The sequence below is a fragment of the Tyto alba genome, unplaced genomic scaffold (assembly GCF_018691265.1).
Source record: "Tyto alba isolate M040663 unplaced genomic scaffold, T.alba_DEE_v4.0 Super-Scaffold_1, whole genome shotgun sequence".
Lineage (NCBI taxonomy): Eukaryota > Metazoa > Chordata > Aves > Strigiformes > Tytonidae > Tyto > Tyto alba.
In genome coordinates, this window is record NW_024881261.1 from 30505063 (window position 1) to 30531490 (window position 26428).

At 42.1% G+C, this 26428-nt stretch overlaps 1 protein-coding gene across 4 annotated transcripts in view; it reads left to right on the top strand.

Annotated features, from left to right (window-relative positions):
- Nucleotides 1-11049: 11049 nt before the first annotated feature.
- The window catches only part of CDHR1 (cadherin related family member 1), a 50304-nt gene continuing 34925 nt past the window's right edge, over nucleotides 11050-26428 (top strand). For 2 of the 4 annotated variants that reach the window (XM_032994137.2, XM_032994139.2), the window contains exons 1-7: nucleotides 11050-11225; nucleotides 11513-11515; nucleotides 12007-12102; nucleotides 21475-21620; nucleotides 22464-22514; nucleotides 24437-24526; nucleotides 25030-25116. In XM_032994137.2, coding sequence (XP_032850028.2) covers nucleotides 11144-11225; nucleotides 11513-11515; nucleotides 12007-12102; nucleotides 21475-21620; nucleotides 22464-22514; nucleotides 24437-24526; nucleotides 25030-25116 — 555 coding nt within the window. In that variant the 5' untranslated portion in view covers nucleotides 11050-11143. The other 2 variants (XM_009970500.3, XM_032994138.2) reach the window with 2 other exon arrangements.

Genomic DNA, 26428 nt, shown 5'->3' on the forward strand with positions numbered 1-26428 from the left:
CCCAAGAGATCAATATGCCTGGGAAGAAAGATGTTTTAATAAAAAAAAAAAAAATGTGAAGAAGTCCATCTGTTTACAAATGCTATCATATAAACAGTGAGATGGTTGGAAACAAGATTCTGAATGACATGAGATAATGCAGCTGTATCTACAAGTCCCTCTTTAAATCATTCTTTTCAACTCACTGACTTTCCAGTTGTTAACTTTTAATTACTTGGGAAACAATAAGTGATGGCAATTGTCACTGGGCTCTTATCTTGAAGTTATTTGAATGTACCAAGGTTAAACAATTCAGCATTATCATTTGACTTAGTTAAATATATACCAATACTGCTGCTTTCTTCTGAAAATATCTTCAGGTGAGTGCTTGATGAAAAGAGATTTTTTAAAAATCTGAGCTGAAGTTATGACTATGCACTATGTGCATGGTTGACCTTAACCTCATAAGCTCCACCTTTGATGATCTTTGAAAGGAGCTCCCCTAGATTTCCACCAATTTAAGTCAAGACTCAACAGTTTTGAAAACAGATCCTTAAGTCAACCTTATCTTCGTGATCTTATTATAAAATATGCTTTGCACCTTTTCCTGTCTATTGAACAAAACTTTCTCTCTACTTCTTTCCTCAACTGTCTTTTCATGTTTTCTTCTATTCCTAGACATGATTCTACAGTTTTTGATGCTAAGTCTTCCTCATTGGCTGTTCTCACTGACTAGAAAAGTCATCTTTTGTCTCTTGACATGGTGGTCCCCCACCCATTCTTTGTCTGTGTGGAATCTTATCTGAGAAATTATTCTACTCTCTGAACTTCCTCAAGTTTTTCTCCTTGTGCTCAACTACTCTAATTTGACTCCATAAATTTCTATCTATGAGACTGACTGAAGTGCACATTGTCAAAAAGATGTGTTATAAAATGGTGCTGTATTACATTTGTTGTTTCCAGACATTTTTGTACCAAGGACAGTTTCAGTTACAGGATTTGAGCATCTCTGTTTCAAGGCACCATATAATTATCTTAAAGTCACAGTGTGAGTAGGGATTTTTCTGTCATTTAATTTGTATATCAGCCTTCACTGCAACAACTTTGGATCATGTAATCTCAGTTACCAGATGTGGAAGTCTGTTCCCAGATGTTTTATTAATTCCTCAAATTAACATCTATTGTTAAGATCTTTGCTATATAGTTCTATTGATTTATTTTATTGACAGACTGTTATAAAAAGAAAATCAAATACACATAATATTTTGAGATAAAGTACTTGAAGGTGTGGGAGGAGACAGTAAGAACACATTGTTCATAGGTAGAGCTAGTAGGCATGAAGAACCAATCTCTGGGCTCTAGCCAGGTTAAACTACTTTTTTTGAGAACCAGCATGCATACAGGACTATTGACTGTAGAAATCTCTCTGGGAAAAGGCTAGATAGTTGCTGGAAAGTGTAGGTGGGAATAGAGTGATTGTCCCAGGTGTTTTTGAGGTAAGGTAAATTACCTCAAAGCTGAGCATTTAGGCCTCTTATTATAGATAGAAAATTTGTTGAAATATACCTTGCCTCCTAGATTAAGGACAAGCAGTGCTTTGGTGTAAGGCTGCCTAGATACTCAGATTTCCTTGTTACAGCAATCAAAGGCAAAGGCTAAGGTATGTGCCAGCCAGCTGGATCTCCCAGAACCTAACAAGGTAAATACCTCTGCATTTAGTCCAGATTGAGAGCTTCTGAGTTGCGAGGTTCCCTTCTAAGAATGCTTAAGGCACACGCCTGCATTCCCAACAAGAGAGGTGAAGACCCATCTGCAACCAAGGTGCCACGCGTTTACCTGAGTAAAATCCAGGGACTGCGCCAGCCCCGGTGGCTGAAGTGCTGGTGTAGTCTAGACCTGATCTCTAGGGAGGGCTTTAGTGCACCTATAGTTGCAATCATGTTGTTCCTGTACTGAATAGCTGAGTTTGGTTATACATGGCAGTGAAAAGAACATGTTTAATTTTCATACATTCCCTGGTTCAACAAGTTATATTACTGCCTTATAAGCAGGGCATCTATACAGTGATGTCCATGGCATGCACACCAGCCAGAAGATTTATGGGGTGAACACAAGCATTTCTTTGCTCTGCCTTGACAAGTTTTGTTATTTTTCTCAGCCGCACCAAGAAAACTATAAAATCTTGATTCATTTGTTATTCACACACCATCTGTGAGTCATATGCACAGTTTTTGCAGGAAGAACAATGAACAATACTCGTTCTTCCATAAATTACGTTGGACTGTCTGTCTGCTGCTAAATGGCATCCTTCATGCAGATCTGTGTCATGCTCTCTGGCACCACATCCATCAGAGATCATGCTGCCGAAGTGAATGTAGGGTATCTAAATATACCTGGATATCCTAGGGACTCTCTGTTCTTTTTCTACCCCTGTCAAAACAAAATGAGGAGATTGATATATAGCTTCCAAAGAAGCAAGGTTACTGAATTGTAAATGGATTTTGCAGTGGTCTTTAAAAGCCTTTAAAATAGTCAAATGTCTTAGCAGGAACTTTAATTGCTTAGCAGCTGTGGCAAATGTTCTCCTTTCCCCAGTTACCTGCACTGCCTTTTTTGCAAATACTATAAAACACTCTTTGGCAGACTAGAACAAGGAGGAGTCATATCTGAGATGAAGCACTGGGAGAGCTACTCCTTTTTCCCAGAAATTCCCCAAACCTTCCTTGCTGCCACCCACAGTGAATGACAATAACTCACAATAAATCATGCAGGCAAGTGCTCTGACATTTTTGTTTTGCAGACTAGCATTTTTTCTGAGGTGATGAAAGCACTGTCTCTTTACCTATCTGGAAAAAATGACCCACCAGTTTGTTGGGAGGCACTTTGACCTATGTTCGAAAGTCACTGTGGAAATTCTAAAATTGTTAGACGTTTGGTGTCTGCTGTCCCTCCCATTGTAATGTCTTAATTCATTTGGAGATAAGGACATTACAGCTGTGGTTCCCTCATGACATCATTGTATAATATTGTAGCACGGCATTAAATGTATTGTGGTATGCAAAATAACAGGGCTGTTGGACCCTACAGAATGGTGTTACTAGGTAATTAAGACCCATTTATTCTAAGGAGCCCTGGGTACTTCCTGTTCCTACATCCCTACCTTGGCTTATTTGCTCTGCTACTTGGGTAACTTTTACTGGTTCTTGATGCAGTACAGTGCATTTCTCACCATTTGTGCCTAGCAGAAATGCTATCCGAAAATTGGTTTTATTTAGATATATGCATGAAATTTGGCATTTAAAGTACTCCCCTAGCAAGAGAAGATTCTGGTCTGACTCAACTACACCAGGCCATTTAAGGAGTTAGGGACAGGAAAATCTGACATTTTGTGCCTTATGAAATACTGACCATACATGCCTCTATAACTTGGGCTAGGTCTGTACACACTTAAATAAAGTGAATATTTCCTTCTTTGAGGTCTGTCTTGTAACCTCATGCCAACACTTCGCTAGCAGTTACTGGAACAAGATCTCTGACTTCCTTCTAGCTTTTCACAGCAGTGGGAGTGAACACATGTAAATGTTTTTACTGCAGGTAGACTTCCAGTTTTGTTTAATTTTTCTAAAAAGCTCACCCTCAGATTTGGTCATGATTATAAAGTGCATTTTCACAGGTATGAGGTTGTGCATGGATATGATTGTGTGCCTGCTCTCAGAAAGCCTTGCTATCCATTTGGAGAATATGAGAAGCTTCTTGCTATATTCATTGCTTTGAATGTCAAGTATATATGGGATACAAGAAAATAACCTGAAATAAATTTAAAACCTAACATGAGGATGTTACATCTATTTAGAGATGTGAGTACATATCCCATATTCAGCAGTGGGACTACTCCAAAAGAGTTGGGGGCAGAAGTTATGATTATTCAGGGACGTATTTTCTTTCTGTTAATTTATTCAGTAATCCTTTATCAGTGTCTGACAGTATGAAGCTTTCTTGGCTTATGGAGAGATGGGTACAGTGCTGATAAGAGAGGCATGGGTGTCTGGGCTGGGGACAGCATACCTGTGGAAGGGAAGCTGGCGTGACTCCTCTGCAGCTCCTCATGTGCCACTGCCCTCACCTCTGGAGGCTTCTGCATCACCGTCCTGGACCAGGTTTGTCCAGGCTGTGGCAGTACTTCATCAGAGAGGCCATGGGGGAAGTGCATCCTAAAGGATGACAGAGTCTAGTTTTGCTCTGGATCTAATATGAGTGAGATGGGAGGGTATGTGAGGAGTGAAACACGTGCGATACAAACAGGAGATTGCAGAGCTGGGAGAAGGTTTGTGATCTTGGTTTTTCTGGCTTTCCTCCTTATTCCCAACAAAGTTACCCGTTACCCCCTTCCTTCTTTCCTCATACCCTCTCCTCACAAACGGCTGGAGCAGAGGGTTCCGTCAGTAAAAGTCAGTAGAGCAGCATAGAAAACAGGTTTTCTACCTGGGAAAGGCTGGAGAGAATCCATGTTTGTATTCCACCTGAACTTTTCAGGTTCTCTGTGTAATAATATTAAGCACAATATTTATGTAAAAAGAAAAAAAAAAAAAAAAAAAAAAAAAAAAGAAAATATTTCAAATTGGAATGTGGCTTTACTGCAATATGAACATTTCCCAAAGTAGGTGATGAAAATGTTTAAGGTCAAAAACTGATTTCCGTAATAGAAAAACTGATGATGAATAGAAACTTTTTACTGATCCTAATAATAAGATACTTTGTCAAAGTCCAAGACAAAAGTTGCTAATTTTAAAGTATGAGTCTTTGTTATAAGCTCTCCAGTTTATTTGTAGACATAAGGGAGAAAAGTAGATCACGTACAGTCTAAAGCTGTGTGCAATTCTTAAAAATGACAAATAAGCCAAACCAAAAAAATTGCCTTCTGACACTGAGAAGTAGCCAAGTACCAGAAAACCTTGCTCTTGAAAGGAAATGAAGCCTTCTTATTACATGTTTTTTGCCAACATTTTCTGCGTCAGGGAGATAGATAACTTGCTATATCTTCCCTGACGAAACTGTAGTTTGCATGCAAGCTTTAATTATTTGTTTGCCCAAACTTTGGCCCAGAATTTCAAAAGCAGCCAGTCACGTTGGGTGCTTCTGTTCTTGTTAACCAATTTAAGACACTCCAAGAAGGTTCAAGCTGACATGCTTGTAGTCACCTCTCTAAATCTTGGGTTTCCTTTCCATGAATGAGGAACATCTTTCTTCTATTTTGTGGGGAGTATCTTCCTGGTTTCTTCATGGTATGTGTTTTACCGGACTAGATATAAGGAAGAAATTTTTTACAGTGAGGGTGGTGAAACTCTGGCACAGGTTGCCCAGAGAGGTGGTAGATGCCCCATCCCTGGAAACATCCAAGGTCAGGTTGGACGGGGCTCTGAGAAACCTGACCTGATTGAAGGTGTCCCTGCTCATTGCAGTGGGGTTGGACTAGATGAACTTTGGAGGTCCCTTCCAACTCAAACTACTCTGTGATTCTATCCAGGGTTTTACAATTCTCCTGTATGCTGCTGAAATTTAGCGGAGCTGCTCAGTAGAGCTGTAATATTAAAAAGGCTGTGAAGACAGCTGAGTTACAACTCATGTTCTCTAAACTCCTCAAACCAAACAGTACAGTACTGTTTTCAGCTTTCTATTGCTGAGCTGAAAAATGTTTATAGTTTCGGTCAAGATCATTAATGACCACATCACTATCTTTTGATGACTTTAATGTGAATTTAATGATCTTGGGCTGATTATTTATAGACTGTCTGTAATAGAGATGAAAACTGAACTTAGACACTCATGAGTCAGAACAATAAAAATGAGATCATTTTCCTTTCAGATGTAAAAGTGTTAAACTCATTCAATTAATAACAAGAGAATAACACAGTGAGAGAGAGAAAAAGCTGTTTATTGGTTTGCATTTGGAACTTGCAGGACTATAAAAAATTCCAAGACATTTAAACAAATTTGCATATCCCAGGTAATGGGAGTGGGCTGTGGAGAGATGCATAAACTCTTATATAGGAAATGGCATATTTGTTCTGGAAACAGGGAGGATCAGAGTTGGTGATTATGGGCAAGGATCTCAAGCATGCATCTCTGATTAGATTTAACTAGCAAAACCATGGGACTGTTTATCTGTTGACATTTCTACTGTGCAGAGGTATTGTGAGTCTGCTTTCCTCTTACAGTTGGTAATTCAAAATATAGAAATAGTGATGGACGGTGAAGACATCTGAGGGACTTTAGGCTCTTCTCTCCTGCCATCAGACTGGCTCAGGTTCCTGCAAATCCCCCAGCACTTCCCATAGTTTCTCTCAGCAGCCAGCCAGAAGATATGGTGCTATGCTATGGAAATGCAAAGGATAGCTCATGTAAAATCCTTCATCACCAAAGACAGTCATCTGAAGTGGTCATCAACAGTTGTTCCTGCATTTTCACCATCATTTGCACTCTTGTAGTAATGGAAGTTGGTGGAGAGCGATGACATGTCCCAGTATAAAACATCTCTCAGTCCTTTAGAGGGAGGAATAATGCGGTTTGGATGTGCAAGAGTGTTTTGTTTTGTTTGTGGTGGGAACTGTGCATTTAACTTGGTATCAGCAGAGCTGAGTCAGTGTAAGCAGAGTGTTGAGACACAGAGCACTATGACCCACCCTGAGGTCCCAGCCAGAGAACAAACATCCAAGCAACTGGTGCATTTGTTATGTTTACTTTACCTTAGCACATCCTGGAGCTGTTAAGATGTTTGGAGAACATCTTGGACAATTCTTGCTCAAACAATACTGTGGGACTTGCTAGTGACCCTTTGGGGTGCAAGGAACAGCCCCACTGTGGTTACAGCTGTGTCAAACACAGGGTTGTTAGGGTGTCTGTCTTACCTGTGGTGTATGTCGCAGGCCCAACCTGCTCCCCTTCCTTTGCTTTCAAGGGTAAATAATAACTTCCCTATCACATTCAAAGATGTGAGAACAGGGAGATTTTTGAGGAAGGTCTTGAAAATGGCTGAGGCTCCACTTCTCCTCTTCATGGCTATTGCATCAAGCAGTTCCAAGTGAATAGCTCTATGCAGAATGCCTCCAGGTATAAATGGTAACTCCCACAGCTCCTCTTTGCATGTGATTTAGAGAGGAAAGGCCAGAGTGTAATTTGGACTCTTTCTGTACATGCTGAGGTTTATATAAAATGTGCAGTGCTTTTTGTGTTGTGTTTATCTACACACACAAATGCACACACAAAAAATGCCAAATGTTCCTCTCCAAGGTAATGCTGAATGTCAGATTCACCCAGAATTAGAGGACAAGCATAGGAAAAAGAGTAGCTTAAGCTGCTATTATATGAATGTGACCTTCATTAATTATCAGTACTGTCCAGAGTCTAAAACAGAGGGGTTTATAACTCACATGGAAGCAGGCCTAATTTCTGAAGACTGTACATAGTTAATATAAAGGAAAGCAGGACAGTGGAAGCTAATTTAATCTCTGTTATTTCTTTAATTTTGTTTTTCTCTCTATTTTTAAATCGCGAATGTGTGTAAGCATCTGAAAAACTGATTGAAATTCAACTCATGGAAACCTCGCATTTATATGCAAAGCAGGCACTCCCCAGGTAGGCAGCTCTAATGTGATTGCCCTGAGGTGAAAGGGCCACCCACAATGTGGAAACGGTAATTTCTCTCTGTGTCAGCTCAGTCTTTGCCCTCTCGGCTCAGACTGCCAGTGCGGGTGGCAGTGAGCGCCAGCTGGGATGCCGGTGACCGAAAAGGGACACTTGCTCATTGCTGGCTGTAAACAGGCCTCCTCCCACCCCACAACAGAGGAAACCCTGAGCTTGGTATTATATACCCAACTGGTATTGCTGCATAGTGTGAGGAGCTGTGGTGTTGTGGCATTTTATATGCCGTTTTAGAGTTAGTGTCTGTTGCCAGTTCTAGTCTGGCCTACATTTTAGGTTGGTCTTTGGGATTAGGCTCAAGAACAGCTGTATTGGTGGGGCCCACAACTCCCATATTCAGGGATGTAGAAACGGAAAAAGGGCACCTCTCAGTACAGGTGAAAGCCTATTTCTTGTCAGCCATACATGGTTAAGGAAGACTGCTAGTCTTATGCTTAAATTGGGGTTTAGGGCTAAGAAAAGTAAATATGTTGGGGCCCAGGTTTTTCCAAGATTCTCAAAGGCTCAGAGAGGTAAGAGGGTAGGAGCTGTCAGGGGCTTGTGTGTGGTTGGTTTTATGTCTGGCCTCTGTGCCCTGAAAGGTTCTGGCTTCAGTTTAGGACATAGATTAGTGTTGGGGGAAGAGAAGCCTCCATGGCTCAGGGCACCCCAGGGGGGTTCACAGTGCACAAAACAGCAGTTACAGCCATGATGCACCAGTACTGGTACACCCAAGCTGTGGTCAGAAGGGGTAAAGTCTGCAAAAATGCTAATTGCATTATCGTAGTATCCTTCAACATTTAAATTTTTATTTTATAAAAATTCAGATTGTCTAACAAACTCTAGTAGATACTGCTAATCAGTGACCCAAACCCAGAACCTTTGTTCTGAAAATATTGGATCTTTTTAGGTTTGTTTTCATACTGAGTACTAAACAAACAGAATACCCTGGGAAACTAAATTGTTCAGATCAGATGGGTGTATTTCATTCTTCTTGTATGTTTCTTGCTACTTGATATGCTAAAAATCTATGAAATAGAAAATTTCTTCTAGACATTGAGAGGGATCCTTCCATTCCTGAAAATGCTGGGACAGAGCATATTGCACTCCTGAAACCCCCTCCTGCCCCTTTTCTTCCCAAGGAGAAAATTAATCAAAATCAGCCTGGCTCCATGAGCTGTATTAGCTTTGATCAAAGCATATTTTCTGACAGAAAATAATACTGTTAGAGTGTTGCTGTGTTAAGTATGTATCTGAGTGTGCATAGATGCATATTAGCTAGGTTTTCAAACTCTAAGGGGATTAAGAGCTCAAACTCATTGAAATTCAGGAGGAGTGACACATTTTGCTTCCTTGGAGATTCAGGCCCTAGAGATTTAGATCCCCAGGGGATGCAACCAGGGGAACAGACAGCTATTAACTTTGACAAGAGCTTTCCATCACTTTTTTCTAGGAAAATTCTGTGCAAGAAAAAAGTGTGTTGTTACTTCCAGATTGAGGAGTCAGGTGAGGACATTTAGGTGCTATTTATGTTTCCTTTTGGGCACCGTGCAGGTGCATCACTGTGATTTTATCAGTGGTTTAATATTACTGTTGACAGTGGTGGTAGGGTTAAATCTGGAGCAGGGATTACATCTATACCTGTCTTCTGTATGTGTACCTTCTCCCATACAATTTTCAGCTTTGGATCCCTATATTGTGAATTTAAATGCACTAAAAATACATATGTTTTTCTCGATTGCCTGCTGCAAGTTTCCCTGAGCTATATAGGCCACTGCTGAAGTCACACTTTGGTTCAACATGGAGCCTTTGCAAACACTGCTCTGCGAGAACAGTCTTGCAGAGTCACACCAAAGGTCTGGTCTTGTACAAGATGGTTGCAAAAAGATCAGGATGACAAAGAGTCTGTGTCTGGTTTAACTTTCAAGCCTCTGGCAGGTGGAAATTTAGTGCCTTACTGAGCCAGGGTTCACATCTGTATCATCACACTTACTAGTCACCAATGAACCTAATGTTCATTAATTTTTCTGATCCATTTTGGAGACTTTTTAGGCTTTTTCTCTCCCTACCATTCTCTGGCAAGTTCCATGATGGATGGTGAGTTTTGTTAATATTGTGCACGAGAGTTTCACTTCTACTCTTCTGGGAGCCTTACAGTTGATTTGTTCTGCAGGCAGAGGTGTCCCCCCAGCAGCACTGTGGATCCACGGGAATCTGAAGGCGCAGATGTGTCCTGTCCACAGCACGGGAGCATCACAGCGCTGCATCCAGGCCTCCTCCATCCATCGTCCCAAACTCCACCCTGCAGTTTCAGCAACTGATCGGTAAGGTATGCTATAAATACGCAGCAGGATCTAACTGACAGCTCCCTCTGTGGGAAAAACACACAGAGACTGCCCAGCCGTCCCTGCTCTGTGTGTGTGATGAAAGCTAGCCCAGGGGCGCTGCCCACCTGGCACTGGAGGCAGTGGAGAACTCTTTGACTGATTAGCTTCTTAGAGGTTTCTTTCCGGCAGGCTGTTAGTTAAAAAACAGGAAACTCCATCAACACTTCCTTAAAGGGCAAGTGGTTTGCCTCAGGTCAAGTTTAAACAGCTAAGCCACTATGTAAACAACTCCTTGTTTGGAAGCTGAGTATTACCATTGATGAAGTTCCTTTCAAGCAGCCAGAAGGTTTGCCTGTGAACAATTTCCCAGAGTGGCTGTTTTTTTAACTCTGTAATTTATTGGATGATACGTATTTTAACTTAGTGCAAGCACCTTTTATGTTCAGAAGACCAAAGCAAGCAATGAACTGCTTTGTTAACTTTTTCCACCTGTTGATAGTTAAACACAGTTTTTAATATGTTGGTTAAAAGTTACTTGTTGAATGTAAAACATGCTTTCAGAAATTCATGCAGTTTAAAAATTAAATGATAAGGCCAGCTCATTAAAAGAACATCTTGACTTCTCATTTTTAAAATGCAATTTTGTATATCTTTTGCTATCATAAAGGTGATTGTTTCCTTTAAAACAGTAACAATCACTTTTACTGTTTGGTGTGAAAGTTAGATTTTCTTCCTCTGTAGTTTCTCAAGATTACCAAAACTAAAATAAAGAGAAGCCTCTTTTAACTCTCAAAACTAGAGGACTGGCTTAGAGAATTAAAAAGAGTTCAGAAAGAAAACTTTTTACTTTACCTTCTCTCTGATTTGTGTCTTTGGACAGCACAAATACAGTACTAACAACAGAACCTATGAGAGTTGCACTGATTCCTCCAAATCTTGTCTCATAAATGAGTCCCACAGCTCCCTGCAAAGTAATTGGTCTAATTAGGTGGTAGGAAGGAGCTTCTTTAAATTCCTCAGAAATTAAGACGTGTCATCCGCTTAGCATCTTAGCATCTGTTACTGCCTCTTGCACATTTCTGCAGTACATCAGTCTGAAGGACACATTCCTGGACCTTTCAGGGAGAAAAAAACCACTAAACCCTTGAAACAGAAAAGAAATGGGCCCTTTCTTCAGTGGGATGAAGCATGTAAGGCATTTCACCCCCTTCTTATTTCTCAGTTTGATGCACATTTGCCTGGGTGAGTACAATAATCACTTTGTTATGTGAGAATACAGGGAGATAGAAGCATAACCTTAAATCCCGTAGTAATCCTTACTGATGTGGTAATGTTGTCCTGAAATATTTTCCTTGGCAACTGCTCCCTGTGCAAGTGTTACCCTCTGTGTTTATGTATTTGGAGTTTTGTTTCGAATGGGCTATTTTGGATCTCTAACAGTCGGTTAGTAGAATGACAACTAATTTGTTGTTTCTTGTTTTTGTTTTGTTTTGTTTTTTTTTTTTTTTAACTTTGCTGTTGTCTGGCAGCAAGTAAGTAACTATTTAATTATGGCTAATTGCTCGTGCAGTAGGCATAATTTTAAGACAGAATGTGCTTAAAATACTGGGTAAGGTACTGAGACACTGGGAAATTTTCATACTTGCATGTGTAGAGTAGGGGAGAGGTACAGTCATTGAAAGCTGAAAAGGTTAATTTTGCAATGAAGCTGTCTGGAACTGATTGGGATTTTTTTAGAGAGAACCTGCTACTTGTTTTGTTTCTGTTGATTTTGTGGGTTTTTTTCCATGTATTCTTTCTCTATTTGCTGCTGTGTGAATACTAGCACAGTGGCATGTAGAAGTAATTTTATTAAGAATATCTGTACAGATATAGTTCTGAAGGTCCATTGCAGCAACTGGGTATGTTATGCACTCATAGTACTCCTAAAACAGCTCATGTTCACTGAGAGTCAGGTAACAAAGCCAAATAACTGCCACCTACAAAATGCTCTTCTTCGGCTTCTGTTTTGTTTTAATTGCAGTTCAGGCAAATTATGCCCCCTATTTCTTCGATAATGGAGCCAGAAGCACAAATGGGAACATGGCACTTCTCAGCCTTTCAGAGGATACACCTGTTGGTCAGTATTAAAATTAGTATGTTTAAATTGTGAAGCTGGAGCTGCTTGCTCTTTTGATTAGCAACATTTTTTTTTTTTTAGGTTCTTGTTATACACTGTGGTCTTACATGTTTTTCTCTCAAACTTTTAATTAGCCTCCATTTAAAATGACATGTTTGAATTGTAACTGTAATTTAAAACATGAATTTCAGCTCCCCTTTTCTTGGTCTACCAATATATTCACAGCATCAGAGCACAGACCTTTGGGGTCAGAAATAAATTCATGGTGCTGAGGGACTTCTTACCAGTTCTGTAAATGCTTATGAAAAGCAAGCCTTAACTGCTGGTAAATTTATCAGCCTTGGTAAAAGCAAGCTGTACATTGAAAAGTAACAGAGGCGTGATTTTCTTTAAACAGTTATCACATTTTTCATGTTTATGGTACGAATGGTAGAGAATGTTTCTACTTGGAGTCAAAATTGCTTTGTCTAAATAACTGATGATTTTTAAAAAGGTTTGGTTTTGTTTTACTGAAAATTCAAAAATTGGTACATTTTTCAGCTTTCAGCATTTTGAGGCAGATGTATTTATGCTTCTTTTAACTGTAGTTGCATGAAGAAAAATTAAATAAGAACAAAAAGGTGATTTATAATCAGTGTTTTCCATGGGGGAAGAATAATTTCCTAACATTTTAAAAATTTTATGTAAAATATATTACAGTGAAGAACACCACCTTTTTTTCAAATGTTGCACTGAGATTTTGTTTAGGATTTGCACTTGCTTGTCTGTAGCTTTTACAGGCTAAATCAGAAAAGTATTTAACTATGACAAACTGAGTACCAGAGCACCCATTTATTAGCTGCCTCATGCATGGAGGAGAGAGATGGCTACATGGAGAGGTGCACCCAAACCCCTCCCCTCCCAGGACTTGGGCAGCTGGGGGAGGTGAGGAAGAGGAAGGGATCCAGAGGGCACAGCCTCCTCTGGAAGACCAACGCTGCTGTCTTTGCCTTCCTAAACACGACCAGGACCACTCACTGCTTTGGGAAGCAGCTGCCTGGGGTTTGCCTGAAGTCTCAATTTCTGGCCCAATGATGTTAATGCCAGCCAAGATCCACACCAGGCATGTTATGGGGGTGGGGAGAGGGTGATTGGGAAGCAGCGACTTCCCCTTTGCCTGCTCAACCAGAGAAGAGGAGGGGGAGAAGGCAGCACGTAGCATAGAAGTGACGCATTTAGCCGATAAACTTAAAAAGAGCTTGCTTATGATGCAGCAGGGATTTGCTATAAGCTCAGTCAAGCTTAAGTGGAAACCTCAGCTGAAGGCCAACAGTAATGTACTGGCACTTGCAGAAGCCAGAGGCAGACCAAGGAGCTGCGATTTTTGTTGTACTTCTGCCCGGATTCACATGGAAACCACACTTGCTCAGCCTGGGTGATCTGGACAGCTCTGCTGATTGCTGGAGTAAGATTAGAGAGTGGAATCACTTGTCTAATCACGTAGATAAGGCCTGTAATTTCAGATAGCCACAAAATGAGACCCCAACTCAGTTTGTTTGGGGTGGTGTTTGCCAACTACCCCCCGCTCAAACTGCAGGCAGTACAACTCACTGGCTTGCCATCAGACTCCCATCCCCTGGTGTGGTGCCAGCTCACAGACATTTGCAGAGCATCAGCCTCTCCCTTCCACCTCTGGGAACCTCCAGCCACCTGAGTGGGGATGGGGAGCTAAAGATGGCACAGAGCCGCAACACTGTCAAAAACGTCCTTCCTGTCAGGACAGCAGTGCCAAACGGTCTCTCAGATGACAGCACTCCCTGCAGCAGCAAAGTACAGCAGTAATTTTCCAGCACTGGGGCCCAAAGCATCTGATCTGGGACTGCAGGCAGGCAAAAAAGGAGAGCATGCATGCCTCGACAGCAGAACAGCAGTGTAAGGGATCAGAGCCTGTGTTAGCATTTGTGTAACTAGCCTGAGCAAGATTAGTGAGAAATATGTGATGGGCTTTTGCATGTGCTTTTGTAACATTAACAACCAGACTAGGTATGCAGAGATCCCTGGAGAGTTTATGCTTTGGTTGCAGCAGTGATAATGTTCAAGCAGTTCTGTCTTCAGTGCTGCTGTGCCTCATGCCTGCTGGCTTCATCCAGAATCTATTTACATATGTTTACATTGGTTGGCTCGTACTTCTAATTTGCTACATGAATGTGCTTTAAAAGACAAGGGAAAATCAGCTTCTGGCTTAAAGCTTCAAAGGTGCCACAAAATATTTCTCTCAGGTGAAAGTTTAGGAGGTGTTGAGGAAAGGGAGAGAAGAGCTTGCTTTTGAGAAGTCCAAAGTTGGTAGCTTTGCCACGCAGCTGCCAGTGCTTCTTTGGGCTAATTCCCAGAACACCTGGACAAAAATCTGCAAGTACTGCAGGGTTTTCTCTTCTGAAAGCACTTTGGGAAATTCCCTTGGGATGTGGCTGCTCAGTGGGAACCGCTGCTGCTACCCACCAGCCACTCCTCGGGGGTGATTTGGCAAGGAGGCTCCCAGAAGGGAGGGCACAAATGAAACTGGCACTTTGGTGCTTTGGTGCCAGGGATGTGTTCAGTTTTGCAGACAGTAAGAGGACCAGTGCTTGCATGAGACCACAGTCAGAGCTTTGTGCCAGAGCTCAGTGAGGGCTCACACACTGCCCGTGCTAAATGGCTGCCAGGCTGACCCTCTTCTGTCGCCCCAGTGAGGGGTCTCGCACTACAGAGAAGGCTATTACTCTTCATGCCTCTGCCCCAATCTCTTCCAGAAGAAGGAATCTGGTCTTCCATGTCAGTGTGCAGTCCTGAGCATCCACACTCCAGCAGTCATCTCTCAGTTTGAGCAGGATGATCAGTGACAAAATAGGGGAATTAAAACTTCCGTCTGTCTGATTCTAGATGGCTTCACTCAGGCTTAGACGCTGCAAAAATGGGCAGGTTGCCATTATAGGTCTTCCCTGTGCTTACATAAAATTTGGAGTCATAGGCAGGATGCTTTTCTTGGCAGTGGCCAGTGTCTGATCTGAGCGATGCCATTAACAGCAGCTTTAATAAGCCTCCAGGAATTTTACAGTCTTTGGCCCTACTGAGATTACAAGGAGTTGGCAGTGGTGTGTATTATATTCCCAGGCATCTGTAGGCAAGGGACATGCAACATTTTGGAGCACTGAGAAGAGACAATGGATTCTCTGTGTGACTGTAGAAAGAGCAATTGCAGTGCTGCAGCTGCATGAATGCATTAAATTCAAGAAAATCACATTATCATGCTCATATCCTTAACTTGACCTTCTTTTCCCTTGTGCAGTTGTGCTTGCTTACATATAGTGATCTACCAGGTTGCATACATTGTGACATAAGTTATCATAGAATCAGCAAATACTGTTCCTGTGTGAAAACTTGAAAATGTCTGCAGATTCCCAGATCCCACTTACTGCTGCAAAGCATGAGACCCCTCGAGGTAAGAAGGGCCAGAACAGCAGCCCCTTCCAGTGCCAGATTTAAGAAGAATGGGAAAAGTTATGAACTGAAATAGCCATTGCAGTTTGTGTGGCTGTCTGACAGCGCACATGGATGATCAGGTCTTTGCAAAGAGTTGAATGTGTAAATACAAAATGTATATGCGCTCCTAATCAAGGTCTTAAGGCATGTGAGGGATGCTATTTCAGGTTGTTTGTTTCATCTTACCTCTTTAATCCCTGTAAGCCCTCATAGTGGGGACAGAGTGGGACTGAGAACAGCTGCAGAGCAAGGGATTGAAGCATACTCAGAAGGCCTAAATTCATTATTTTCTCAAAGACCAAGCATCATCGGTGCTCTGGAGACCTTTTCATACCTGTCATCCTTGCACTTTTCCTTTCTGTTTTTCCCCATGCCCCCAAGTATGCATGCCCCCCCCATTAAAAGCCAGTTTGCAGTGGCAGTTCTTCTTTGATCAAAACTACAGCTGCCAGCTCCCTACCACTGACAAACCGATCACTTCAGGTTCCTCGATCCTTCCAGCTTCCCCTGTTGTTCCTGCATGCTCCTGGTCTCATTTCTTCCCATCGTTCACAGCTGGCTGTGGAAAGCCCTCTTGTCCTCTCTCGTATTCATCATTCCTCCTCTGTTTCTGTCACCCTGCTGCTCCCCAAACTGGTGAGACTCCCTGCTAATGTGTTTGCTGGTCCATCCTTTGGTTCTCAGCCATCCTACACTGGCATTCTGACATCTCTCTGTATGTGTTTCTGTATTTCATCCAGCACAGACATAGTAGCTGAACCTCCTTGTCACAAAAAATACCTGAGTGAAAGAATGTACTTTACTTTTAAATTATAATTCCTTTCTGACTAGAAAAGACATAGAAATGGACAATTTAGCCCAAGTTGTGTCTTGGAATCTAGAGACCCACCGAGACCTCACATTCAGATGACTCCAGAAATGCTAAACTGTTTGAAAGTGCAAAAATATTCAGCTTTTTGCAGAAACTAAAATCTTTCCCCTAGGAAAGCTGGGAGCTACCAGAACAAAACCGTTATAAACAGCCTGCCTTCTGCATCACTGCAGCAGAGCTAGCGCTGTGCAAAGCAGAGCGCTGCACAGAGAGGCACTTAGGACTCACAGATGTTACAGCCTTCACTTTTGTTTTTATGCTTCTAACAGAAACTGCAGATACATCATAAAATTTCCCTCAGATGGCTTCTACTTGGAGTTGGCTGCGGTGGGTGCTGCAGGGACACATTGCTGTTGTCCATGTGGTAGTGTTTTGGGCTCCATGCTGAGCGCTCCCCGATGAACCCCCCCTCCCTCTGCCACAGGGGCTTGCAGCTGCAGGGCCTGTTTCAGCTGCTGCTGCAGCACCCGTGGCTTTTGGGCTGCTGATCCTGGCCATGTCTCCACTTTGCCTGGCAGCGCAGTGTGCCGGGGTGCAGGGAGGGAGCAGGAGTCTCCCAGGCGTGCTCAGGAAGGAAAGGTAGCTGGTAGGGAATGGGAAGGAGCTACTTTTGAAGTAGTCTTGGTGTATGGTACATGTTCTCCAGGAACCTGAGCTCTCCTGTGCTTGCAGTGTAGAACAGCCACCTGTAGGCTGTGTGTTAACTGTCCACCACCTTTCCTGGTGGAGAAATCGGCCTTTGGCTGGGAAAGGAGGAGAGCAGGCACATAACCCCAGAAGAGATGGTATTTGCTGTGACATTGGGAACAGAGGTGTCCTGTCCTGGGAGCACAGCCATGGATGTCCCTCTCAGCATCTTGTTAACAGATGTCAGCTGTGGTGGCAAAGGACAAGAGGGGATTGAGCATGAGTCCAAAATGTGTTTGGCTTGTTTAGCTTGGCAGGGAGGGGATTTGATTGCTGAGTGCCACACAGCAGAGAGGGAGAGCGTGTCTTCAGTGAGAGGGCAAAACCAGCCCCAGAGCACATGGACAGAGGCTGGCCATGAATAAATTTAAGTCAGAAATGAAGTAAAATGGAGCAAAGGCATCATGGGACAGCCATTCAGACTGAGTAGCAGGAACAAAGAGCAAATGATTTTCAAGATGGGAAAAGCAAATGGAGTGAAAGCCTGGTGTGGCTCCTGGGAAGCAGCCGTAGCAGGGATAAGCGTGCAGCTCCACAGGCCTTCCCCATCCCAGCCTGCTTCACTATCCCCTGGGTACTCGGAGCACCCAGCTCTTCTGACTAGGGCCCTTACGCAGTATCTGCAATATCCTCGGGTAAAGAATCTTCTATTCCCTTATCTTTCTGACAGGGAGAGGCTGTTTACTTGGTACTCACTGATAAGATTTTAGCTGTTTTTTTCATTTATTTTCTTTTCAGCAAGTGGAGGCAGCACACGGAGAGGAGATTTTTAATTGGCATTAACATGGTGTTCAGAAGTGTTCCCAAGGTGTTAACGATGTGGAGAGTATTGTGCTGTGAAATTACAATTCAGGCAAAATTAGGAATTATGATGAGCTGGAAAAGAAATTTTGATCCACAATCCAATTTAAAAGGCATACAAGTGTCCTGTATTATGAAAAACAAAGAAGTGTCAGCTTTAGCTCAACATGACCCAGCAATGTGAACTCACAGCCCACAACCCACCCGTGCCCTGGGCTGCAGCCAGAGCAGGGGGGGCAGCAGGGCCAGGGAGGGGATTCTCCCCCTCTGCTCCGCTCTGGGGAGACCCCCCTGCAGTGCTGGGGCCAGCTCGGGGGCCCCCAACAGCAGAAGGACACGGAGCTGCTCGAGCGGGGCCAGAGGAGGCCACGAAGATGCTGGGGGGGCTGGAGCAGCTCCCCTGGGAGGCCGGGCTGAGAGAGTTGGGGGGTTCAGCCTGGAGAAGAGAAGGCTCCGGGGAGACCTTCGAGTGGCCTCCCAGGGCTTAAAGGGGGGACAGGAGAGGTGGGGAGGGACTTTTTATCAGGGGGTGTGGGGATAGGATGAGGAGTAACAGTTTAAACTGAAAGATGGTGCATTTAGATTAGATAGAAGGAGGAAATTCTTCCCAGGGAGGGTGGTGAGGCGCCGGCCCAGGGTGCCCAGAGCAGCTGTGGCTGCCCCCTCCCTGGAAGGGTTCAAGGCCAGGTTGGACGGGGCTGGGAGCACCCTGGGCTGGGGGAAGGGGTCCCTGCCCATGGCAGGGGGGTTGGAACTAGACTGTCTTCAAGGTCCCTTCTGACCCAAACTATTCTAAGATTAACTAGGAAGCAAACGTTCCAGTGTAAAGATCACGTATGTCCCTTATTACTTGCTCAGAAATCTCAGTAATTTCAGTCTGTACCAATATCAATGTTTCTTCTCACATTTAGCAGTAAGAAAATTCCTGTTTTCATTATAAGAAAATTCCTAGAAAATATAGAAGAGAAAATTGTGAAATTGGAAGAACAAGTCCAGGTTCAAATATATTCATCTGAACTTTCACAGTCTGTTCTTCTCTAGCACATCCCCTGCAGTCCCTGAGGAGTGGTTTGCAGTTTGTGTAGTACCAATGTTGGTAGTTCAGGGCAGCCTCAGTTACAGCATTAGACCTTGTGCCTGGTTGTTGCCCACAGGCTCCGAGAGACCCCAGACATAGACTGGGGTGTCCATCCTGTTTCTTCACTGCACAGGGAGCGCTGCAGTAGCTGCTGCAAACATCTGCATGAGCTAAAAACAGGCAGGGCAGCCAGTGGTGTATTAAGTGGAAGGGATGAGAAAAGTGAAGAGGAAGGGCAGAAAAGCAATTAAAGAAGTAAAAACTTCTAATGACCAAAAAAGGCTGAAGAAAAGCACTGTATTGATAATGATGTCAGTGAAGTGCTGACAGCTGACACCTGAATTTTCTATCTGGCCCTAGCTGTGATACTAAGACAAAGCTTTTGAAAAACAAGAATAGGTGCAGCCAGCGCTGATACTGCAGAACTTTCAACAGTCTTGAAATTTCTGTCTCTCATATAGACAGCTACATGGGGAGGCCGGTGGCCTTTCAGGACACTATTTTATATCAGCCCCAGTTTACTCCTCTCCTTGCATTCCTTTGTACTTTCACAGTTCAGTTGTTACAATCAGGTAGGTGTTTCATCATACTGCTCATGGCCTTTCTCTAATAATTTTGGGGCATCTCAGTTACAGATGTGTCATTATTTTCTATTCTGTTTTGTGGGAAAAGTCCAAGAAAAATGTGGAAGTGATTTGTAGTTTTGTGAACCTGTTTTTTAAATCTTGACTATTTGTTGGCTGGCTGAGCCAGCTCATAACACAGTCTGTTGTTTGTGCTCCTGTGGATCCATTAGGTTTTGCACTGTGAACATTTTTCTGTACTAAGTTGCCCAAATATTGCCCCGGTAATTATCATAAGAGAGTTTACTCATAAATGAGCGCAGATCCCACATGGCTTGGCATAATCTCTTGCTATGCAAAGAAGACAGACATGTTTTCTAAATATCACCACTGATGCCTGGACAGTGCATGTCCATTAAGCCCACTAATCTGTTTACTTCACATTTTGCCTGCCAGGTAATAAGCAAATGGGGATTGAAAGGTTGCATTGCAGATCTGAGGAAACATCCAAGAAGCTGACCTGTCAGCGCCATGGGCAGGACCTCAACCAAATCTCTAGAGTTAAACAGAAGCATATGGATCTGGTCAGTGAAAAACGCCACTGCAGAGTGGATATGAGAAAAAGATTATGACTTTTGAGTACATAATTAAAAATGTCTCAAAGTTGGGGCCAGAGTAGTTTAAAACTGCAGTCTTCTGGGTTCCCTTTAACAGTGTTCTTCCTTAACTTTATGCTAGCTTTCTTAGCAGGGATCTTTCCATCATATCTCTGTGTCTCATGCACAAGCAAAACTCACTACTAACCAGTGAGTCACTTGGCTACAGTATTTCCAGTGCAGAGAACTTTGTTAGATGTAAAGCAAAGTTACTGTTCTAAACCTCTGCAACTTGAATATCTCAGGTAACTTACCCAAGGCACAGTGTATTGGAAGGAAACAACAACAGCAGTGTTTTATATTTCAGGCTCAGCTTACTGATATTTGTAAAGTGCTTGAAGTTATTTGGATGAAGATATTAATGTACAGTAGAATGACAGACATGTAGGTTTTAAAAAATAATACTAATAAACCCTCACCGTGTTTTGAAAACGTGGGTGTTATAACTCCCCCAGGAAGTATCGCTTCTGATAAACAAAGTCAGTTTACTGGAAAAACTGACATCAACTTCTTGAATGTTTAAAAATATAAATAACAAACTCTCTTTCCCCAGCTTGTGAAAGAAATACATTGACGAATTTGGAGAATTTATTCATTGGTATGAGCATGAGTGTGTGTGTCAAGTAGAGAATTTAATGAGAGGGAGCTAATAAGGGGGAGTGAAGTAAGAAAGAAGACTTTTACATCTATTAGTTCTGAAAGTAGAAAAGTCTGCAAATGTCCTTGCATCTCCTGAGCTTCAGAGCCTGGGTCCAGTCCTGTGGGAGCACTGCCTTCAGTTGCTGGATCCTCTGCCTGCTCGTTTGCAGTTTCATTGTTCCCATAGAGCATAGCTGTGTGAGGGCCTTTTGGTACTGCTGAGGTTGTCACCCAGTCATACAAAGGCATTGATTCTGACTGACCTGGGCTGAGAGTTAGCCAAGAGCTTGTCATCTATGTAAACACTGTGATGTGAACAGTATTGGTCTAGGTATGGTTCCACATGAATGGGCCCGAAGTGAGAGAAACCAGCACTGATAAACTCAGTTTAACCAATAGACTAAAATGTGGCAATCAGGACTGTTGGACTGTCTACTTACCCATATTTCCCAGTAAGTGGGTTTGATTTACAAAAGCTTTGCCTGCCACAGGGTAGATAGGTTCCTAAGGAACAGACATGTGAAATACTCACTGATTGAAGTAACCACGGGGAAATGCTGTTGAATGCCAATTTTTCAGGTACCCATGTGTACACTCTGAATGGAACTGATCCAGAAGGAGATCCCGTGACGTACGGCCTGGCCTATGAAGCTGGATCAAGACGCTACTTTTCTGTTGACAAGAACCTTGGCAATGTTACCCTGATTGAGGAGCTGGACAGAGAGGTACAGTGAAAAGCACCACTCCATGTGTTCATGTTATTTCCTTCAATTTAATTTGACCAGTGGCTTTGAGGGACAATGCCGATTTATTTGCCTTTGAAACAGGAAATATACTTTGCAATTTTGAGACACTGTACTTCACCCTTCAAGTTGTTTTCCAGTTGACTTGTGCCACTGACACTGCTATCAAATTTTTCAGCAGCTGTCTGTCCAGCTTTTGCCAAAAGAGAAGTTTACTCTTTATTCCCATCTTCCCCCACCTGGACCCCATCAATACCTTAGAGGCAGTTACAGTCCTCTGATCCTCAGACAAGGGACTCTCTTGTTGTTAGGAGAAAGTAGAGATTTGTGTAAGATGTGTTTAGGACACTTCTCTAGTTACATCACAGCCCTTTAACCCAAGTAACCACGGGAGTAAAGATGATCCCAGCAACAGTGGCCTAAAGGCAGCCTTATTCTGGGAACACGGGATTGAACAGTTCATGTCTCCTTTGCAGGGGAAGGTACACAATACTTAGTAAACCCTTCAAAATACTGTATACTGAGAAGAATTTTGAACAGATCATGCCTTTTTAGGGAGTGTTTATTGAAGAAGTTGACTGATTTTCACTAGCCCTTTACAGGACAACAGGGATTCCCAGACCAACCATCTCTTGCCAGTAGCCACAGAAAGTCCAAGGAACCCCTCAGCTAGAGCCTCTGACGTGTCTTCCTAGCTTCTGCTGTTATTGCTTTGTGGTATTAGCTGTCACTTATCTACCTGCTGAGACACATTTAAATCTGCAGTCCCTTTTCCAATCAGGACAAACACCATCTCTCTAACAGTGGAATTTTCTCGGTTTACAGAAGGAAGATGAGATTGAAGTTATTGTCAGTATTTCAGATGGCCTGAGTACAGTAAGTATTAATTATGCTGTAGCTTGTCTAACTGTCTGTCCCCACATATCTTCTCCTATTAAATTACCTTACAGGGACTATCTCATTTTATCAGAAAACATAATCTCATTAGGGTCTTACCTCCTCTTTCAAGAGCCACTGAACTCCCAGTAACTCAAGTCTCACTGCAGCTCCTTGCTCAGCTATTTGAGGATAATTACAACATAGTGTGAGCTGAAAGACTGACTTAGTGGCCTGCAGAATTACAGCAATTTCCTCTGAAGTTTCCCTGTCAGCTCAGTAGGATTAATATCTAAGAAAGATCTGAAGGCTTTTTGGAGAAATGCGTGACATTATAGGAACTAATGTTGGACAGCCGAGAGTTGACTGTCCCTCTACCCTCGCCAGTGTTTCTCTAGCATTACATTAAGGTTTTTTTAGGCTAAGGTGGTGGGGGTTTTCTTGTCTGCTGCTGTATAAAACTTTGATCACATCCAGTCATTAAGCACTGTCCCAGTTTTGGCTGGAATAGAGTTAATTTTCTTCCTAGTAGCTGGTACAGTGCTGTGTTTTGGATTCAGTGTGAGAACAGTGTTGATAACATCCTGATGTTTAGTTGTTGCTAAGCAGTGCTTATCCTAAATTAAGGATTTTTCAGTTTCCCATGCTCTGCCAGTGAGGAGGTGCACAAAAAGCTGGAAGGGAGTGTGGCCAGGACAGCTGACCTGAAATAGCCAAAAGGATATTCCATACCGTAGGACATCATGCCCAGTATATACTGGGGGGAGTTGCCCAGGGACTGATCACTGCTCAAGCATTGATCAGCAGGTGGTGAGCAATTGAGTTGTGCATCACTTGTCTTTTCTTGGGTTTTATTTCTCTCTCTTTTTGCTATATTCTTTTTTATTGCAATTATTATTAATATATTTTATTATTGTTGTTATTATTGTATATTTTTATTTTATTTTAGTTATTAAACTGATCTTATACTCAACTTGCAAGTTTTACTTTTTTTTGATTCTCCTCCCTATCCCACTGGGAGAGGGTAGGGGTGAGCAAGTGGCCGCACAGTGCTTAGTTGCTGGCTGGGGTTAAACCACAACAAGGACTCATCTGAGGCATTGCACGAACCTAGTTCTACAAATTCCCTTGGCATTTTCAGCTTATGGACAGATGCTGTCACAGCCAGGATATCAGTTTGCTAGTAAGACAACCTGGGATTCATCACTAGAGGGGCCATAAAAGTGGGACCCTCGTACTACAAGACTGGATAACTCAAGCTCTTCCCCATCTCAGACAAATTAATTGAGATTATTACAAGAAATTTTTGGGAGGTGCCAGCATCCTAGAGGCACAACTGCCCTGGTAACCTCTGTAAATAGGAAATAATGGGATCACATCCACATGTCCACTTGCAAGCAGCTGGGAAGTTTTGTTGGTCAAATATGTTTGCTTCTGTATTTTTAGAAAGAGAACACACATTTTGTTCAAGTTGAATTGTTACATATTAGTAGCATGTATTTGTACATCCAAATTGTGCATGCTATTAACATAGTATCATGATATCAAATGAGGCATTAATGAATGCTCTTGGTTGTCAGGTGCCAACTTTTACAGTCTTTTAAATATTCTCATAAAATACATTATGGTATCTTGAATGCCATAAAGCAGAAGAAAGACTTTGGAAAATTAGCGCCAATCTGTAAAGTACTGTGAGATCCCTTATTTAGTTTGGAGACATCTGGGTGTTCTCCAAAAAGCAAAATCTTCTCTATTACGGGATTTTCTGTATTTTCTTTTGTGTGCTCAGTTTTGGTAGTGCAAAGATATTCTATTACAACATAAGTTTTCACTGCCTTTGACTACACCTTACTAGACAAATGAAACAGGTACATGTTGAAAGTTAACTTGAGTCATAATATATTCTTCATATTTTATTCCAGGTTTCTGAAAAAGTCAGGATCCTTGTAATGGATGCTAATGATGAAAGCCCGGAGTTCGTCAATACGCCTTACATAGTCCAAGTCCCAGAGGTTGGTGAAGTTCCTTTGCATACTGGAAGTATATTTCAGCAGGTTGTAAAGAGGAGCTAGTATGTTTTCAGTAAAATAACAAGATGTGCAAGACTAACTTGCATTCTTTTGTTTTAGGGTTTGGGTAGATATGTAATATTTACTGCAAACTTAGGGAATAAGTCTGTAGGTACTTATGGCATGCTATTGTGTGGGTAAGCTCCAAGATGAGTCGTTGGGAGGTTTTAGAACTGACTTCAGTAGGAATAGGATGTGCTCTGTATTAGCTGAGATTTCCTGTCATTTTTATTCCAAACAGTGTTTCTTCCTTCTTGTTCTCTTCTAGTTTCCTCCATTTTTAACATCTTCCCTCTTTTATTTCTGCTCTTTGCTTCCCTCAATGTATTTATACTATTTCTACCATCACTCTCTTTTTCTGCCTCCTTGCATGCTCATTTTTCATTTCTGCTAACTCACCTGGTTTTCCACTTCTGTGTGACTCTGGTAACTCTTTCTGGTCACAGAACGCTCCCTCTGGCAGCAGTATCTTTAAGATTGAGGCAGTGGACAAAGACACGGGTTCTGGAGGAAGTATCACTTACTTCTTGCAGGTAAGGTATTACCTGTACCTCCAAAAATAAACTCTCATTTACTGAGATCTCAGAAATCAGGTTAAAAAAATATTTTGAGGGTTGAGCCTGCTACTAGTGTCTATAAGACTAATTTTGTACTGTGCACAAGAAAACAACCATTGACAAAACAGACATTGTCCAATTGCAAGCAGCCAAGTGCAGTCCAGCAGGTAGAAGGAGGAGCTGGAGGTGCCACTGTCACTCCTGTGCTTGCCAGCAGGACTGGATCCTCATGGCAGGGCCTTTCTTTGGGATGACAGGGAGAGCAAGTCTAACTTGTTATCTTGGGTGTATATGGGATTTCTAAAGCATGAAATAGCTTTCTTTTGAAATAAAAATACAGTGGAAAACGAAATGTGCACTTCAGTGTAGCAGGCTGGTACATAATTCAGACATAGATGACAGTGTGAAATATGAGGTACTAAGTCTTCTCACTGACAAAGCCATGCTTGCTTGAAACCAGCCTTTCAGTTACTGCCCACCTGTGAAGAACAGAAAGGGCTCCTTATTTAAAGCTGAATTTCTGTATCACAGACCTTCTGCATGCCAAATGGGTAGCTTTTTGCATTATAGCCTTCAAATTCCTTCCTTTTACCAGCAAATTCATCCAGATTAGCTGCACTTCCCCTTATTCAAGAGACAACAGAAAAAAACAACCAACCAGCCAACAAAAAAAACAAAAACAAAAACAAAACAAACAAAAAAAAAAAAAAACAAAACAAAAAAAAAAACAAACAAAACAACAAAAAAAAAAAAACCAAAACACAAAGTCACACATACACACACACACAAAAAAAAGTACTCCAATTTGTTGCAGTATTTACTTTGGATACAAATATGGAAACAAGTTGGAAGATACTTACACAGCACTAAAACTAATCCCATTAAGAGCTTGGGCATACTGTGAAAGAACACCTTGAGTGCCCTGTTGAAATTTAGTTTTGATTTCACCAATTATTATCCACTTAAAATACAATATGTGTGGTATTCAGTTTTGCACAGGGCTTTTTCCAGTAAACTGATAGACTGTGAAGCCAAGGAAGAATGATTTCAAACTTCTATGTCTAGTTGATATATCTGTGTGGCAAAAAGGATACTAAATATGTGGTTTTGTAGAAAAAAATGTTGTCTTGTCTTTTGTCACAGTCTCTGTGAATTCTCAAGTTGCACAGAAAAAAACCTTTCTGAAAGTCTGATGTAGGCAGATGATGACATCTACTGAAAAGGCTAAGATCATTCAACAGTGGCCATTGTGTATGGCTACCAAAATGGAGGTGTGTTTATAGATAAC